Source organism: Lycorma delicatula, chromosome 1, assembly GCF_047948215.1.
Source record: "Lycorma delicatula isolate Av1 chromosome 1, ASM4794821v1, whole genome shotgun sequence".
Taxonomy (NCBI): domain Eukaryota; kingdom Metazoa; phylum Arthropoda; class Insecta; order Hemiptera; family Fulgoridae; genus Lycorma; species Lycorma delicatula.
The window spans coordinates 299986852-300003594 of NC_134455.1; the positions used below are offsets into that span (position 1 = coordinate 299986852).

A 16743-nucleotide genomic window follows, 5' to 3' on the forward strand; every position below is an offset into this window, starting at 1 on the left:
AAAAAATGAACCTGATCTCTCGCTAAATTTCAAAATGGCAGCTGTATAAAATTTTTAATTGTTAATATCTTTGCAACCGCTGGTTCACTTAAATTTTATGCTGTTGTAAAAAATGTTAAGTGTTTTATGGCAAAAAAAATGCCATCTTATTTATTGAAATCCGTTCATAAATAACAAAGATATGACAAACAGTCTTGAAGTACATCTTTCTAGATTAAAAAACCAGTTTTCATTTCCTCCTGAATAAAATTAAATAACTTGACATGTTCTTATGAGGAATAATTTTATTAATGTTATCGTAATAAATTAATAGTTTAATAATATTGAAAATATTACAGTAAAATAAAATATTGTTGAAATCATGACAATATTGTAATAATATTAATGTTGAAAAATAGTTTGCATTAAAACAGATGTTTTAATTAATTAGTCATTGTTATAAATGTAAATAAAAACTAATAGCCAGTTTCTCTTATGCTATTGATCAAGTGATTATTGATTTGTGCTGTATGAGTTAATTATTTTTGCCTTTATCTTACTCACCATGGCAGATAATGTGAATCATATTTATACTAACTTAGAAATGGGTGATATTTGTTTAATGTACATTCTTGCATCTTGCAACTCCCTTGAAACTGTTTCAGGAACTCTTTCTCAATCGATTACTACCTTCTAACACAATGTTTACATACATTCATTGATGGCTAAGAGACACAGAAAGCGTTAAACCTGAAAAACATGGTAAAGCAGGACGACTGCGTTCAGTATGTACATCTGAATTTGAGGAGAGTTTGTTAAATGAAATATCTAACCATCCTGAAAGAAGTACTAGACAGCTGATCTTTGAGTTTAATGTTAGTAATTCAACAGTTGGAAAGATTTTGCATGAGCACCAACTCCACCTTTATCATTATCAGCGAGTACAAACTATTTTACCTTGAGATTATACTCGCTGTGTTCTACTATACCATTGGCATATGCAAAAATGTACTAATCGGAATTTTTTAAATGATATTTTCTTTATGAATGAAACCAAATTTAAGAGATTTGCCTTTATTAACATCCACAACATGCATATATTATCAGTTGAAAATTCTCTTTTGCTATTGATCAAATGATTATTGATTTGTGCTGTATGAGTTAATTATTTTTGCCTTTATCTTATTCGCCATGGCAGATAATGTGAATCATATTTATACTAACTTAGAAATGGGTGATATTTGTTTAATGTACATTCTTGCATCTTGCAACTCCCTTGAGACTGTTTCAGGAATTCTTTCTCAATCGATTACAACCTTCTCACACAATGTTTACATACATTTTATAGAAATATTACTAATACAGTTTTCTGTAAACATATGGACTGGCATTCTTGGTGACCTCTTTTTTTTTTACATGAAATGCTCAGTGATGAAAAATATTTACATTTCATAAAGGCGGATCATCCACTTTTACTCAAATATTTGGCAGTAATACAAGCAACAAAACTTTGTTCATGCTGGATGGAGCTCTGACTCATTACAGATTACAAGTTTCAGATATCTAAATGAAGCATATCCATACAAATAGATTGATTGAGGAGGCTCAATAGCATGGTCTGCAAGCTCTTCCGATCTCAGACTTCTTGACTTTTTCTTATGGCGTCATTTAAAGACCTTGTATACATGATTGTGGATACCATAGAAGAATTTCACGTAAGAATTCTAAATGGGATTGAGAGGATTCGTCAGACACCTGACATCTTTGAAAGAGTCCGGCAGTCAGTGAAAAAATGTCTGGATATTTGTATTTTGAATGAAGTTTACCATTTTATACAGTTACTTTCTTTTATTGTTTCATTATCTGATACAATAATTTACTGTTGTTAAATAAATTCTAATTGAAAAAAAGAACAGTTTGTTTGATAACCAGTGTCTAACGAAAATTGTTTAATGTAAATTATTTTATGATATTAATATTTATTATAAAGCATTTTCATGATTTCAGTAATATTTTATTGTAATATTTTCAATATTATTAAAGTATTACAACTTATTACATGATAACATTAATAAAATTATTCCACGTGAGATTATGTCGAGTTATTTAATTTTATTCAGGAAGAAATGAAAACCAGTTTTTTAATCTAGATTGACTCACTTCAAGAATCTTTGCCATAACTTTGTTATTTATGAACAGATGTGAATAAATGAGGGAGGTGTCTTTTTTGTCATAAAACTCTTAACATTTTCTGTAATAACATAACATTTAAGTAAACTAGCAGTTGCAAAGATATTAACATTTAAAAAAAAAAGTTTATGTGGCCACCATATAGAAATTAATCGAGAAATCAGGTTCATTATTTTTGTACAAGTAAACCTCAAGGTACCCTAACAGTATAAGAAATTTAAGCTTGATACGATTAACTGTTCCTGAGAAATACATATTCATGTTAAAAATACAAAATGGCTGATAGTTGATAAACTAAGCATTTAAGGACATGTACTGATGTAGAGTATTTTCTTTATTTTTATGTGGGGGACCACACCCTAGTTTTTGAAAACAACAGTCTATGCAGGGAAGCATGGAAAACATAACAAAAACAAGATATTAACTTGAACATTACATAAAACAAGGTGCACATACAATAGTTATGCTTAAACAGAAACCTGTAATTAAGCTGCTTTCTAATTTATATCCAAATTAACCCAAAAATCTACATTTACTTATGTTCATTAAAGCATTAACAGTGTATATTTTTTACCTTATTATTGATTTCTTGGCCATGAAGTTAACTACTTTGTTCATTCAGAAAAAGACAAACAATATTTGCCTTATTCTTATTTAAGTAATTAAGCAATATGATTTCAGTAAACATTTCTCTTTCAAAATAAAGTATTAAAATAATAAAAAAACATGTATCAATATACCTTCTATTTAAAACTTTTGAAAATTTAATTCATAACCTAGAGGTTTTGAAAAGCAAGTACTTTTCTATTTTTAATGCCTGAATTATAAAAGAAAATATCCCCTTCACTTAGTTTATAAAAATGAAGGTAGATAAGGTCTTTTTTTATATAATTTATTTACTTTATTTTTTTGTTGGATTAATATCTTTTATCATTTAAAGTTCATTGTTATACAAAGATAAAATTTGAAAAATATACCAATTTAAATACTTGTTTCTTAAATGGATATAATAAGATAAGTTAAGAAAATATAAACAAGTCTTCTCAGTCTGTGTTACCAAGAAACCTTTTAGGATTGATCAAAACTTATGTTATAGATTTTCTTCTAATTGTAAACTATCATTGTGTTAGATAAGCAGAGCTTCATCTGACTAAGCTCCCTGTTCATATTAAGAGGCTGTATTTAGATCAGAACCCAACTTGTAAGAGTTTTGATATAGAAAAAAAATAAACTTCAAGTACAAAATTATAGAATATTGTTGATTGTCCAAAAAAACAAAAATGACGTTTTTCGACTAAAAATACTAGAATTTATCTCTTCTTCTAGTTACATGGATCCCTTCCTAGGTTTAGGATTCCTGTAACTTTATGCAAATTTGATTAGCCACTTCATCCATTTTCTTTATGGTTCTACTGAAGCTGTGAATGTTCCTAAAGCCATATCATCGCCAACTTCATTTTTACTATAAAATACTATCTCCTTCTGTCCAACCATACCACCTTTCGAAAGTGTTTTTGATATCTTGCTTGTAGTTAATTACTTCTATTAGAGCCTCAGAATCTTGTTCTAGAATTAACACTTTACTGTTCTGGACCCATAGAAACCAAATAATCTCATTAATTTTTAATTATTTTGCTTTACTCATGTCTTTTTTTGAATCAATGTAATCATTTACTTTTCTCATAATTTCTTATCAGTTTTCACTTTTATTAAAAGGTATATTCATAATTTTTATCTAATTATTTAGTTGTTGTTAGTATAAGTGACACTTCTTTCAAAACTTTTATTTCATCTTCTAATCTTTTGTTTCCCTTCTTTAAGAGCATTTATTATTAGATTTAAATGTATTGAAATTATTTTTGTTAAATTTCATTGCATTCGTAATGTCAGTATTATCAGATATTGCCTGAACAATATCCTTATCAGTAACAAGTGATCTAATTGTGATAAATCAGACTTTTGTAATACCTTGATCATTCACTCTTCTCCCTCATGCCCATTATTCGGAGGCAGCCATTGACTAAGCTGGTCATTGTTATCTCTGTTTATAATAAACTGGTTTAAACTAAATAAATCTTAATTTCTACCAGATTTTAATGGATTTAGTGAAGTATAATTTCATGTGTTATGTTTTTTAAAAAACTGTAATTAGAAAAACTAATGCCTCTACAATACCCACATTTATACAAGATTTAAAAAAAAACCATTAGATTCACTATAAAATTATCAAAATTTGTACACCACAAAAATACACACCTTACCTGTTCACTGTTAGATTCCAACCCCTCAGTAATTATAAAAAATAATTCATTGGGTTATACTGAGATCACCCCAGAAAAAGGTTAGTAAAACTTAAGATACATTTACATTACTAGAAGTAGGCTAGTACTTTTCTAATAAACTGCGACTGTTATAAACATGATATTTGTTGATTATACAGGTTGTCAAAGGTCTTTAAAATTTTCATAAAAATATCAGAAGAATTAGTAAGCTGTTTTGACACATGTACACTAACATATACTAACTTTCCTGTTCTGTAGTCTTTTTTAAACAATCCAACTTTGTCTGGTTTTTGCCAGAATTACCTTCTATTAAATTTGTCAAAAAAACATTTTATTGATTTGGGTTTCTGTACATATATCATTACTAATTGCATAGATAGTGTTCTCTCTTTATTGGAAACAGTAGTATTTCGGTTCCCTTTTGCATGAGACTTCAGATTTCTTGTTAAATAATAAATACTCTTGGGATAATCACATTATTTCACTCTGAAACATCTCAATAAGAAGGTAGAATTTTCATTACTATTAATAATTAATATGCTTAAAATTATTTTTACCTGAAATTTAATACTATTCTGTAATTTCTAATGGTTTCTTTGATGGTAAAAGAATACTTCAGTACTTATTTATATATAAATAAATGAAATTCAGCCTTACCAACAATTCATCCACGTTCTCTTTTCTAGCACTTTCGATCATTTGACCATCTTCAGGGAAAGTTATTCTTCAGTTTCAATCATTAAAATTAAATCATGTAGAATGTAAATTTATAAAATGTTAAAATCACAACTGTTCATCATAGTATAAAGTTAGTCATGTCTGTTATGTAAGAAGGTCGCATTTGTTATAATTATTATATAAATAACAAGTGTAAACTTCTTACATAACAGATATGACTAACTTTATACTATGACGACCAGTTGATGTGATTTTAACATTTTATAAACTTATAATTCTACATAATTTAAATTTAATGATCTGAAATTGAAAAATAATTTTTTCTGAGGATGGTCGAATAACTGAAAATGCTAGAAAAGAGAGTGCAGACGAATTGCTGGTAAGGTTGAATTTGATTTCTTTATTATACATGAATTATATTATATACCAACTGTACCATGTTTAAAAAATTTTACTTCAGTACTTCCTTGTTGACTGTGTCCTTAAGCGAGAAGAATTTTAAGTATCTGGACAGTTCTGTACGGAAAATGTGAAACAGTGCATTAAGGAAGCCAAAGTAATGCTTTATAAAAAAAGAGAATTTTGATTTGAAAAAAGAACTAACAGAATGCTGGGTTTCAGAATATTGATCTTTCAAAGGTCTACCAAATTGTGGACTTTGGGAAGAAATTAGGAACACACCTTGGAGGCTTTTGAAGAGTAATGTTGGAGGAGAATGTTATGAATAAATGGAACAAAAAGAGGAACAAATGACAGATTTTTATTACAGGGGGGAGCAGTAAAGGTTACTCATAAAACATTTAAAAAAGATGTTTTATATTCAATTAAGGCATATATATATAATCATGTACATAATGGCTTTTATGGCTTGAAAACTGGCTAAAAAAAGGCTTTGTGTACTGTGTGTAAAACAAGATTTTGGGACTGACAGTTGTAAGTGAATGGTTTGTGATAGATTTAGATAGACAGTAGCCAGCTAATCATTAGATTGATTTGATAAGATAAAGAAAACCAAGTGTCATTAAAAATAAAACATTTAAATTAACTTATATTCAGTTTTTTATTTTGTTTAATCCACATTAACTATGTAATAATTTGTCAATTAATAAGCAAAAGTATATACAAAAACAATAAATAAAATAAATTACAACTAAATAGTACAGTAAAACACGTTTAATAGTTAACTATTAAACTTTAATAGTACAAGTTTAGTATCAACAAAAAATCTTAGATTCACCTTTGTTGTGACTTTTAATGTTTAATGATCCAAGGAAGAGAAATGGTTAAAATGAGACCAAAATATTCTTTGGCTAGGCATGTGTTTTCAGGATGCAAAGTTTGGTTTGTATACAATGTTTGGATCATTCGTTAAAGTAGTAAACATGAATTATGTTGACCAGCATTGAGTAAATTAAAAGTTTCTGCATTTCCATGTGTTATGTTTTTCTAAAAATGTGGAATCCTGTTTAAAAAAATTATTATATAATTTTTTCCTCTTAATAATAAAGTATTTTCTTCGGTCTTAACAGTGAAAATATTTTTGCTTTATGGAGTCAATGCTTTAGACCCTACAAGAAAGTCTCATATGACCCTTGACTTCTCATATAATTTTTAAAGAAATAATCTGTTTAAAATAAAATACATTCTGACCAATTTAAAATTATAGAGCAAGATTTAGTAAAAAAACTACTAATCTAAGATACTTATTAAATATTAATATTTAAATGTGCACACATATTCTTCTTATCTGTTTAAAAAATACTTGTTCTCGCAAATTTTTCAACTGTACCTTAAAAATTGTTATTATATTCTAAAAGTTTGTTCATTCTGTCTTCAAATACTTTCAATTATTTTATTTTGTGTAATTAATATTTTTTTATAAATACAAATGATTACTTCTGTTTCATTCATTTATTCATTTTTAGATTGTGATGGTGCTACGAACAAGGTTTTCCTTGTTCAGTTGCTTCCGTGATGTAATAAACTACCCATTTCTGACATGATATTCATTTAATGTGTTATTATATACTGATATGTTTAAAGTATTTCATTACTAATTATGTAACATTAAGAGTTATGCTAATCGAACAGGAACAATAGAACAGTGGTTTTGACAAAATGAAATTATGAAAAATTTGGTAAACCCATATCCAGAGTGTGAAATATGTAAGAGGTATTTGTGTTATAACAGCAAAATAAACATGTGTAGTTAGAAAATATGTAATTTGAAGCCTATCAGATAGAAACAAATGAATAGTTGTTGCAAATAATTATTCTTAATATAACTTCACTAGTTTAGGCTGAAGTTGAAAACTTTCATTCAAATGATCATTCAATTAAATAAAATTAAAAACTTAATTTTACGCACTTCAGTATAATCAGTCTTTTGAAAAAACCAATCATTGGTAATAAAAGTTGTTTTTGAATTATTAAAAAAAAATGTAATTAAATACTCACGTGTTGAGTTATTTATTTTCATTGCATATCGTTGAATGTATATTTCTGCAGTTTATCCAAAGTTAGTTTTCTTGTTCCGTAATTTTAATGAAATAATTTTTTTCAGTGTGCAGAAAGTTTAACACTTTTAACTGATTAATCACTGTTAAAACTTTGTTTTTCTATTTATCATAATTTTTATTGTTTTGTTTTCAGAAATGGTAATGGTGAATCTCAAGGATCACAACTTCAGGTAGGATTTGAATTTAAAATAAAGATTTTGTAATTTTATCTTTTTTGTATTGCTAGTAACATTTATGATGTATTTAAATACATTTTAAATATGTTTTGTTTTCATACATATGGTTTTATTTATAAAGCTTCCCTCAGACAATTTTGAAATCTGTTAGGTGATGGGGGAGCTTGTGAGTTTTTAAGATATAGTTGCCATTACACATGGTATGTGCTGTGTAGAGGTCAAACTAAGAATTAATTCCTGAAAGGAATGCATCCTCTTAGAATGCACATATAAAATATTGTTGAGCATTCCCTCTGCTGGAAGATGTTGCTGATAATCAGAATGAATGCTAGAGATGATAATTAATCGGTGGCCAGAAAAATTGACTAAAGGCATTGTCTTTTTTTTCATGACAATGCCACACATTGCACAAATAGGAGTCACAAGGCCCTATTGCAGCAATTAAAGTAAACAGTCATGGTAACACTCTCAGAAATTTAGATCCTGATGCTTGTGATAATAAATTCATCACCCCTTCAGTGTGGTGTTACTCTGATGAAGATGTAAAGGGAGAATTTTTTATCTTTAATTTTTATTCAGAATACATAAAAACATTGATTCTGTGTTATGATTATGTTAAAAAGTACTTTTTGAACTTTATTTTCAGAGAAAATAATACTAATAATAATAATAATTGCCCTTAATGTTGAATTCTTTTTTCTTTCTTTTCTGTGCAATTTTTTTATTTTAAGATTCCTTATGTATTTATAAGAATGGATACCATAAATAAAAGCAAAATGAGGACTTTTATAATGTTTGTTAGTATTTAGTTAAAAATATAGATAAATTGATAATTACATCTCATCATTATTTCTGTTATGGCAAAAGTGACTTTTTATTCTGAATTTCTTTTAAATTTTCAATATTTAAAAACGAAATCAGGTGATGTACGGTTATATCATAAAATTCCATTTTTTAAATATGAATTTTGTTTTATTTTAATATTTTATTTTCTTACAGTAATTTTATAGCCAGATCAATGCATTGTATTGAAAACAGCATTTTGGTAGCAAGCTGATGGCATGTCTAAATCCAATATTTAATTTATATTTCCATTACAAGCTGGCAACCTTTTTTATTTTTAGTTTTAAAATACCATAATCAAATACGATCATTCCAAGGATTCAAATAGTGCCTTTCTTTGTATAGAATTTTTATTACGATTTGATAAGGGTGTATTTTACAAAAAAAAAATGTTTTGCAGAATTTAAAAATTTGATTTCCTCAATCAAATTGGAATTTTATCAGGTCATAAAGAATATTTTGATAAAAAACTAAATAAGAATACACTTAATCCTTTTACAACAGCTGTTTACAATTGTTAGTTAGTGTAGGTGGTTCACACTTAAAAAAAAAGTTTCAAGTTGTGTAAAATTTTTCAGCAGATATGCAACAGAAACTTACAAACAATTTTGTATGTTCACTTGCAAGTTAAATATTTACTGCTATTTGACTCAAAAGGACAAAGTGTATATATAATATGTATATTGTATAATATTCTTTTATGGTAAGATTCTGAGTATTGTTAAATTTATACATATGAGGAGGAAGACTATCCCTAATCATTATGGTATTGATTCAGGGAACTAAAGTTTTATGTTATAATTTGTTTTCCTTGTCTTTTAACGTGAATATATTTTTTACTTTTTTGTTACAGCTGACACCAGACACAGCATTGCGTGGAGTCAGTTTTGAGACATTAGGACAAATGATGGTACAACAAGGATGTTCACAGATGGGAATTCCTCCTCCTGCATATGATATGAGATTACCTCCTTCTGATCACTATCCAGAACCTGTCTGTGAGATAGGAGCATTTGGTAACAATGAAAAAATGCACCAAAATATAATTGTTTATGCTTCAGAAGAAAGTACACATGAAGTAGCTTGCAACTTATGCAGTGTTACATTTACCAACACATTTGCATTGCTTAACCATACCAGGTTGGCTCATCGTACGCTGAAACCTGATGACCGGGATAAATTAACATCTTGCCGTGAGTTTAATGATGCGAAAACAGGTGTTTCACAGCAGTGTTCAGATATAAAACCTCCATCTCTTCAGTCGGTTTGTCCTCAACCTACCAATCCTGGTCTACCTGATGGTAATAAATTTGCTACTCGAATGATGTGCGATAAGAGCCAAAATACCACATCTCCTCACACATGCCCTGTTTGCCACAAATCATTTAATAAACCGTCAGATTTAACACGGCATAGTATTGTTCATACCGAAGAAAGACCTTACAGCTGTAATATATGTAGTTCTAGTTTCAGAAATTCTAGCAACTTAAGGATGCACTTGATGACGCACTCGGATACAAAGCCACATCCATGTACAATCTGTGAGAAATCTTTTCGTCGGCTGTCAGATTTGGAGCGGCATTCTTGTTTGCATACTGGAGCTCGCCCATATGGATGTACAATATGTGGAATGGCATTCACGACAAATTATAATTTAAAAATTCATTCCATGAAGCATAATGGATCTTTACCATACCCATGTTCTCAGTGTCATAAATCTTTTAGCAAACCATCAGAATTAAATCGCCATGTAGTTATTCACACTGGAGAACGTCCTTTTTCATGCCCTCAGTGTGGTATGAGATTTTCAAACTCCAGCAATTTAAGAAATCATATGATTACTCATACAGGAAGACGACCTTATCCTTGTTCTATGTGTGACAAGGCATTTACTAGGCCTTCTGATGTAAAACGTCATGTGTTGATTCATACTGGAGCAAGACCATTTGCTTGTCAAATATGTGGTCTTGCTTTTGCTGATTCATCTAACTTAAAGAAACATACTTTAACACATACAAAGAATAAAAATATGAATGACATCTATCATCAGAATAAACTGGCAGCAGCTGCATCGACTTCATCATATAGATGTGATGTTTGTGACCTTGTATTTGTAGGATTAGCTGAATTAGAATCTCATTTGGCATCGCATGGTAATATTTCAAAAGATGCATTTATTATGAAGCATATTGAGAAACAAACACAGTATGAATGTGCTATATGTGGTGTAAGATTTGTCCATGCGATACATTTGCAAGAGCATTCACTGTCACATGATCGAGAACATTCTTTTCAATGTGAAATCTGTGACAAATCTTTTGCTCAAGAGTCATTTCTTCAACAGCACCTTCTAACACATACAGAAGCACGACCATTTGAATGTCCTGAATGCTTTAAATGTTTTAAAAGTTCATCGCATTTAAAAAATCATGTGGCAATTCATTCAGGTGTTAAACCATACACTTGTGAAACTTGTAATAAGGCTTTTCTTAAACAGGCTTCCCTGCGTAGACACCAACAAACTCATGAGCGTAGTAATCCAATACCTTGCCAAATTTGTGGAAAATCATTTCTTAATATGGAATATCTGAAAAAACATGCCGTGACACATAATGATGCATAAAAGAGTATGCAAAGTCTCTATTTTTTTTTTGATAAATTTTAGGTGCAATTGTAAAGGTCAAATAGTAGCTCTCCTAAATAATTATTTTATTAATTATATTAATTATTTTATTTATTTTATTAATTAGCAAAGCTGATTTTTTTTGTGGTGTAATTGTGGAGTTAAACTTCTTGCTACACTTTTGGAGCTCTGGTAAGATTTTATTAAATATGTAGAAAATTAAATAAATTTAAAAGCAAATTTTTATGAATTTTAAAGCAATTTAATTTTTGTTTTAAGCCGGTGATGCTATATTTTGTTGATTGTTAATCGATTGATAGATTTCATTATTATTATTTTTTTGATCATTTATATTGTTACCTGTTACCTCTTTTGCTTTGTTTTTTTTCATACTGGTGAGTGTCTCTCACCAGATTATGTTTAATTCAAGTTTTTAAATCAAAATTTTCCATTAAACTGGAAGACATTTTTTTTTGCAATGACTTAGTCATTCATTATTTTATTTTGTGTGATTCATTGAATTAGTTTTTATGTGTACAAATCTTTAAAAAATGGTCTGGAAGGTGATATAATTGTTATGAATAATTGTTTATTTCATCCTCTTTTCATAAATATTAGTAGTTAATTTAAGTAAAGCCTGTTCAGAAGTCATGTCAGATTTATCTGTTATAACTGTATTTTTCTGATTTCTTATAAAAAAGTGAATTGTTATTTACTTATTGTTTGTTGGTGTATTTTTAAAAAAAATTTATTTATTAATTATGTACCAGTTCATTAAATTTTAAGATTGTTACAGATACCGTACTCAGTCAAAGTTACTTCGATGGTATTACAGTTTAATAGTATTAAAAGATACTATGCTTGACTGATATTTGAATCTAAAATCTGACAGTAATGAAAGACAGTTGATACCACTCGGTTGCATAGGTTGGCAAAATTTTATTCCTCCTAATAATAATTATTATATTAAAATTATTGTTTAATACAATTAAAAATGTTTTATTCATAATAATGTTGTAAATTAAAAAAAAGAAGAGTTTCTGAACTTTTATTATTTTGTGTCCCTTATTAGACAGGTATGATGTTGAATTTAATATGTGTTTCTTATCACTCTTTTAGAGTATAAAGTTTTAATAAAAAAATAAAAAATAGTTTGATGATTTATGAGGTAAACTACTTGGTTTAGCATCAGTGAGTGTGTTTAAATAAGGAAGTATTTTGTTCAGGTCATATGTAATAATAGATAACATACTTCATTTTAGGAGTCAGTTGTTATTCCATTGTTACAATTGGTTTTTTAAAGAAAATGTTGTAAGATGTGATAAGTTTGTAAACTAGAACTATTCAAGGAGAAATATGCAATATTGGTAAGTAGTGTTTGATTTTAGTATTAAAATATATTTTTTTAATCTTAATAATCAATTGAAGTTTTTATATTTCTTCTATATTTATTTTTATCACATTTTATAATTATTACTTTGTTTATTGTTTAGTTTTAGTTGAGCTACTGTATGATCTTTTCAATAGTTATATTTTAAAAAACAATTGTCTTAGTAAATTTTAGCCAAAATATATGAACCCGCGATTTATAATTACAAATGATGTTTAACCTATTGTTAGGTGTATACTTCAAACAATATATTTTTATTTAATTTTGATGTATCTATTAGTTTGTTTCTTATGCGTAATTTAGCTGTATATAATAAAACAATGTCTAGAGTTAAATTATTGTACACATAAGTTTTATACAGTTATAGATATGTATTGTGCACATGATTGTGCTTTCATTTTATGCTGAATCAGTTTGAGAATGTGTGTAGTTATAATTTAAATTTGATATAAATAAATAAATCTTCCTTATGTAGTTGTTAGGTTTCTTGTTATTATTATTTTTTTATTTTATTTTATGATAAAGAAATGTTATTTTTAGTTATTTGATGAAATCCTGTTTATGAATTTCAACCTTATATCAAAATATCATATGAATATTATTGTTTTATTAATATATGTAATACATTTTATCAGTGCATATAGTTATTTTTATTATTTGATAAACATTTATTATAACAAAATTATATAATTTAGTATAGTATTTTCAAAGATTTTATTTATTTTAGTTTAATATTATATTAAGTATTGTTTTTATTTCAACTTTTATTAATGTAATCAAATAAATGTATTTGATGTAATCTAAGGCACATTTTCCTTTTAGTGACTTTACTGGTGATTGTTAAGTGACAATTGCTCGACAACTTTCACACTATGATGGATATTCATGTAAATCTAAATTAAATTAAACATCAGTTGTAAGTTATAGTTGACAAACCAATTGTTCAATTTCTCTTTATTGTCTGGTCACCGAAGTTTACATTAGTAACCAAGCAATTTGTGCTGAAAAAAAAAGAAAAAATTGAAGTATTTATTTCCAGTTATTTCTTTATATTGCAAAGTTGACTACTAAAGTTAAAGTACTTGTTAAGTGACTTTCTTTGTTCATAGACTTACCCAGTCTTCACATAATGAATTATTATACAGTGGTCACTGTTTATTGCATTTGCTGTTTAATCTTATCAGTTATTTATAGTAAAATTAAAATTAAATTCTCATTGCGTAATATATTGGTTTCTTGTGGTTTTTATGACCAGATATTCCAATTTTGTTATTTGTTATGTATTCAAGGTTTTAGTATAAATTTAAAAATGATAATTATTCAGATATATCAGCAACTTTATTTCCATAATATAATATATGATTAAGGTGATAAATTTACTATTGTATAGATCCAATAATATATCCTAAACACAATTCAAAAATAGTTACTCTTTTCCAACTAATAAAGAAGTTCTTATAATTCACCAATGTTGTAATGACACAATTGTGTTAAAAAGAGAGACATTTTCTTATATTTCATTACAAATAGTTGATTTCAGTTCCACCTATCACTTAAGTCATTGAAATGATGAAGGAATGTCACAATTTTGGATGCTTTGCACTTGATAGTGAACTTGGAACAGAAAAACTTTTTTTCTGAAAACTGCATTTATAACTGCTTTAAGAGACTGGAAAAATCTACTTTACAAGATATGGAAGAAGAATAGTTCAGTGCATGGGTAAGAAATTAACAGTGGTTTACCCACTGCAAAAACCATGAGTTATGTAGATTTTACTCATTCTTTTATTCAGAACAAGCAAAAACAGACAATGATAATGATGATAAAGAAGAACAGCTGGACAGAGAAATGATAGATAAGGAAAAGGTGCAGGAATCAAATAAAGCTAGAATGTCAGTTTTATTCAGAACCAAATTCTTTGAACTATTCTAATCTATAACTAAAGTAATCATTAAGTATATTTTTGTACTATTGTTTTACTGCAGAAATTAAAAAAAAAAGTGTTAAAACAAACTGTAAAAGAAGATACGCTGTTTTGATGCAAATAAAAATGAATAGGAAAGTTAGATAAACATTATATCACTTCAGTCAATAATTTATCATTTAATTGTGACAACATAATGGCAAAAGAGTGGTAGCGAAACTGTTAAAAAATAAAGTTTGTGTGCTTTGTTTTTATATTGAAGATTATGGAACTGACAACTGATGATTCAACATTATTAATAAACTATTGAAATTGTTTTTAATTTTCAATTTGAAATTTAAAAAAACATCCAGTTGGAATTAATATATGGCATTCTGCCTTTAAGGCTACAGTCATTTAGTAAGATTACTAAAAAGATAGTACTTAGCATTACTGTTACCTATCATACCCTTAAGAGTTAGCCAGCTTTTTCACCCGAGTTCCTATAGTTTCAATATAGTTCTTAACAGAGAGTCTGCTTTATATAATGTGTGTAACTGAGTGAGGTTGAGTTTGAATAATTCCCTGTAAAGCTTATCATCCTCATTTTTATATTAATTTTAAACGGACATTTACAAAAACTACTTATGCATAGTACTATTTGTTAGTACCTTATATTTCAATGTGTCATCATCAAAAATCTTCTTTCTCCTACAGCATGCTAAAAAGTATTTACTTTTTTATAAATATATCTTTGTATAAAATTATTATAAACTTTAAATATATTTCTACTTACCATGAAAAAAAAGTTGTTATGACATCCTAAATAGATGCTTTTAGCGAAATAGTTTTGTTGTAGTTTACATCAGTTATCTCTTCTTAACAATCAATCTATCAGTGATTGATTTTGCTGAGGAAAATGTGTCTTTAACCTTTAATATATTATTCATATCTGCGCGTGATTAATTTTTATAAAGTGAATATAATAAAAACAGTCTTGTATATATATATATAGGCTGTCACAAGGTTTTTTTTGTTATATTTGTTTATATTAATGATACCGGTAGGAAAAATATCAGGTCTTTGTACAGAAATTATATATTATATAAATATTATATACTATTGTATATATTGTTCATAATTTTTATTATAAAGTGAATAATTCTATTCATATTATGCTTTTATCTTCTTTTTTTGCCAATTCATTAGTATTGATTTGTTTTAAATAAATATTAGTTATTGGAATTTTATGTTATTGTTGTTATTAATTATTTTTATTATCATTACAGCTTACTAAAGAACATTTATGACAATTGCTATTAACATGGAATTTAAATCAGTGTTTATTTTATATATTGACTAGGTTTCTTATCAGGGATTTTTATCTGTTGATGAAATCACTTAAATTATAAACAAATTTTACCTGAAATTAAAGCTGGCCATTATATGTAATAAGGTTGAACAGTTGTATAACTTGTGAAATCACAGTTTACAAATAATGTATTGCGTCTAATTATTTGTTTTTTTGAAAAACTAATTTAGTGATAGAAGGATTAGTCTATACATTTTATTTCTTTATTAATTATTATCCTGTGCATAAATTCTCTTGAGTTTTATTGTCAAAAGTATGTTGTAATTAGACTAAAGAAATTTATATTTTTTTCTGCTGTTAATTGGTTTTTCTTGAAAAATACTTATATTATTTTATTGTGCTGAAAATATTACTTAATGTAATTTAGTAAATTTACATGTGGAAATGTGGCTTTACATGAAGCCATTGCATAAAATTATATTGTTCAATTTTTGTTAGTAAATTACTTTCTTATATCTGTGCTAATAATGATGTTGATTATATTAATTAGTTTTATTGTTAGTTACTAAGAAAGTAATTTTTACCATGATAGCCATTCATTGTGGAAAAAATTAAAAACTGCGAAATAAAGTTGTTTAAGTTTTTTGTTGCTTGGGCGAGGCATAACATTAATTATTGTGGGAGTAGTGTTGGTCCTTATGTTTTTAATGTTGTGCTGTTAGATTGTGGGTAAATCAGTTCTCATGTAATGATTTCAAAGACTGTTAAAAAAAAAATTTTTTTGTGTATGGACCAATATTCTCTTTTTTAGTATTTCTGTTGACATAACAATAAACTAATATATTTC

General features: G+C 27.3%; 1 protein-coding gene across 3 annotated transcripts in view; it reads left to right on the plus strand.

Annotated features, from left to right (window-relative positions):
• Positions 1 to 16539, plus strand: part of LOC142333235 (uncharacterized) — a 30162-nt gene extending 13623 nt beyond the window's left edge. For all 3 annotated transcript variants that reach the window (XM_075380237.1, XM_075380223.1, XM_075380232.1), the window contains 2 exons: positions 7782 to 7818; positions 9521 to 16539. In XM_075380237.1, the coding sequence (XP_075236352.1) occupies positions 9572 to 11290 (1719 nt within the window). In that variant the 5' untranslated portion in view covers positions 7782 to 7818; positions 9521 to 9571 and the 3' untranslated portion in view covers positions 11291 to 16539. The remainder of the gene's footprint in view (positions 1 to 7781; positions 7819 to 9520) is intronic.
• The last annotated feature ends 204 nt before the right edge of the window (positions 16540 to 16743 follow it).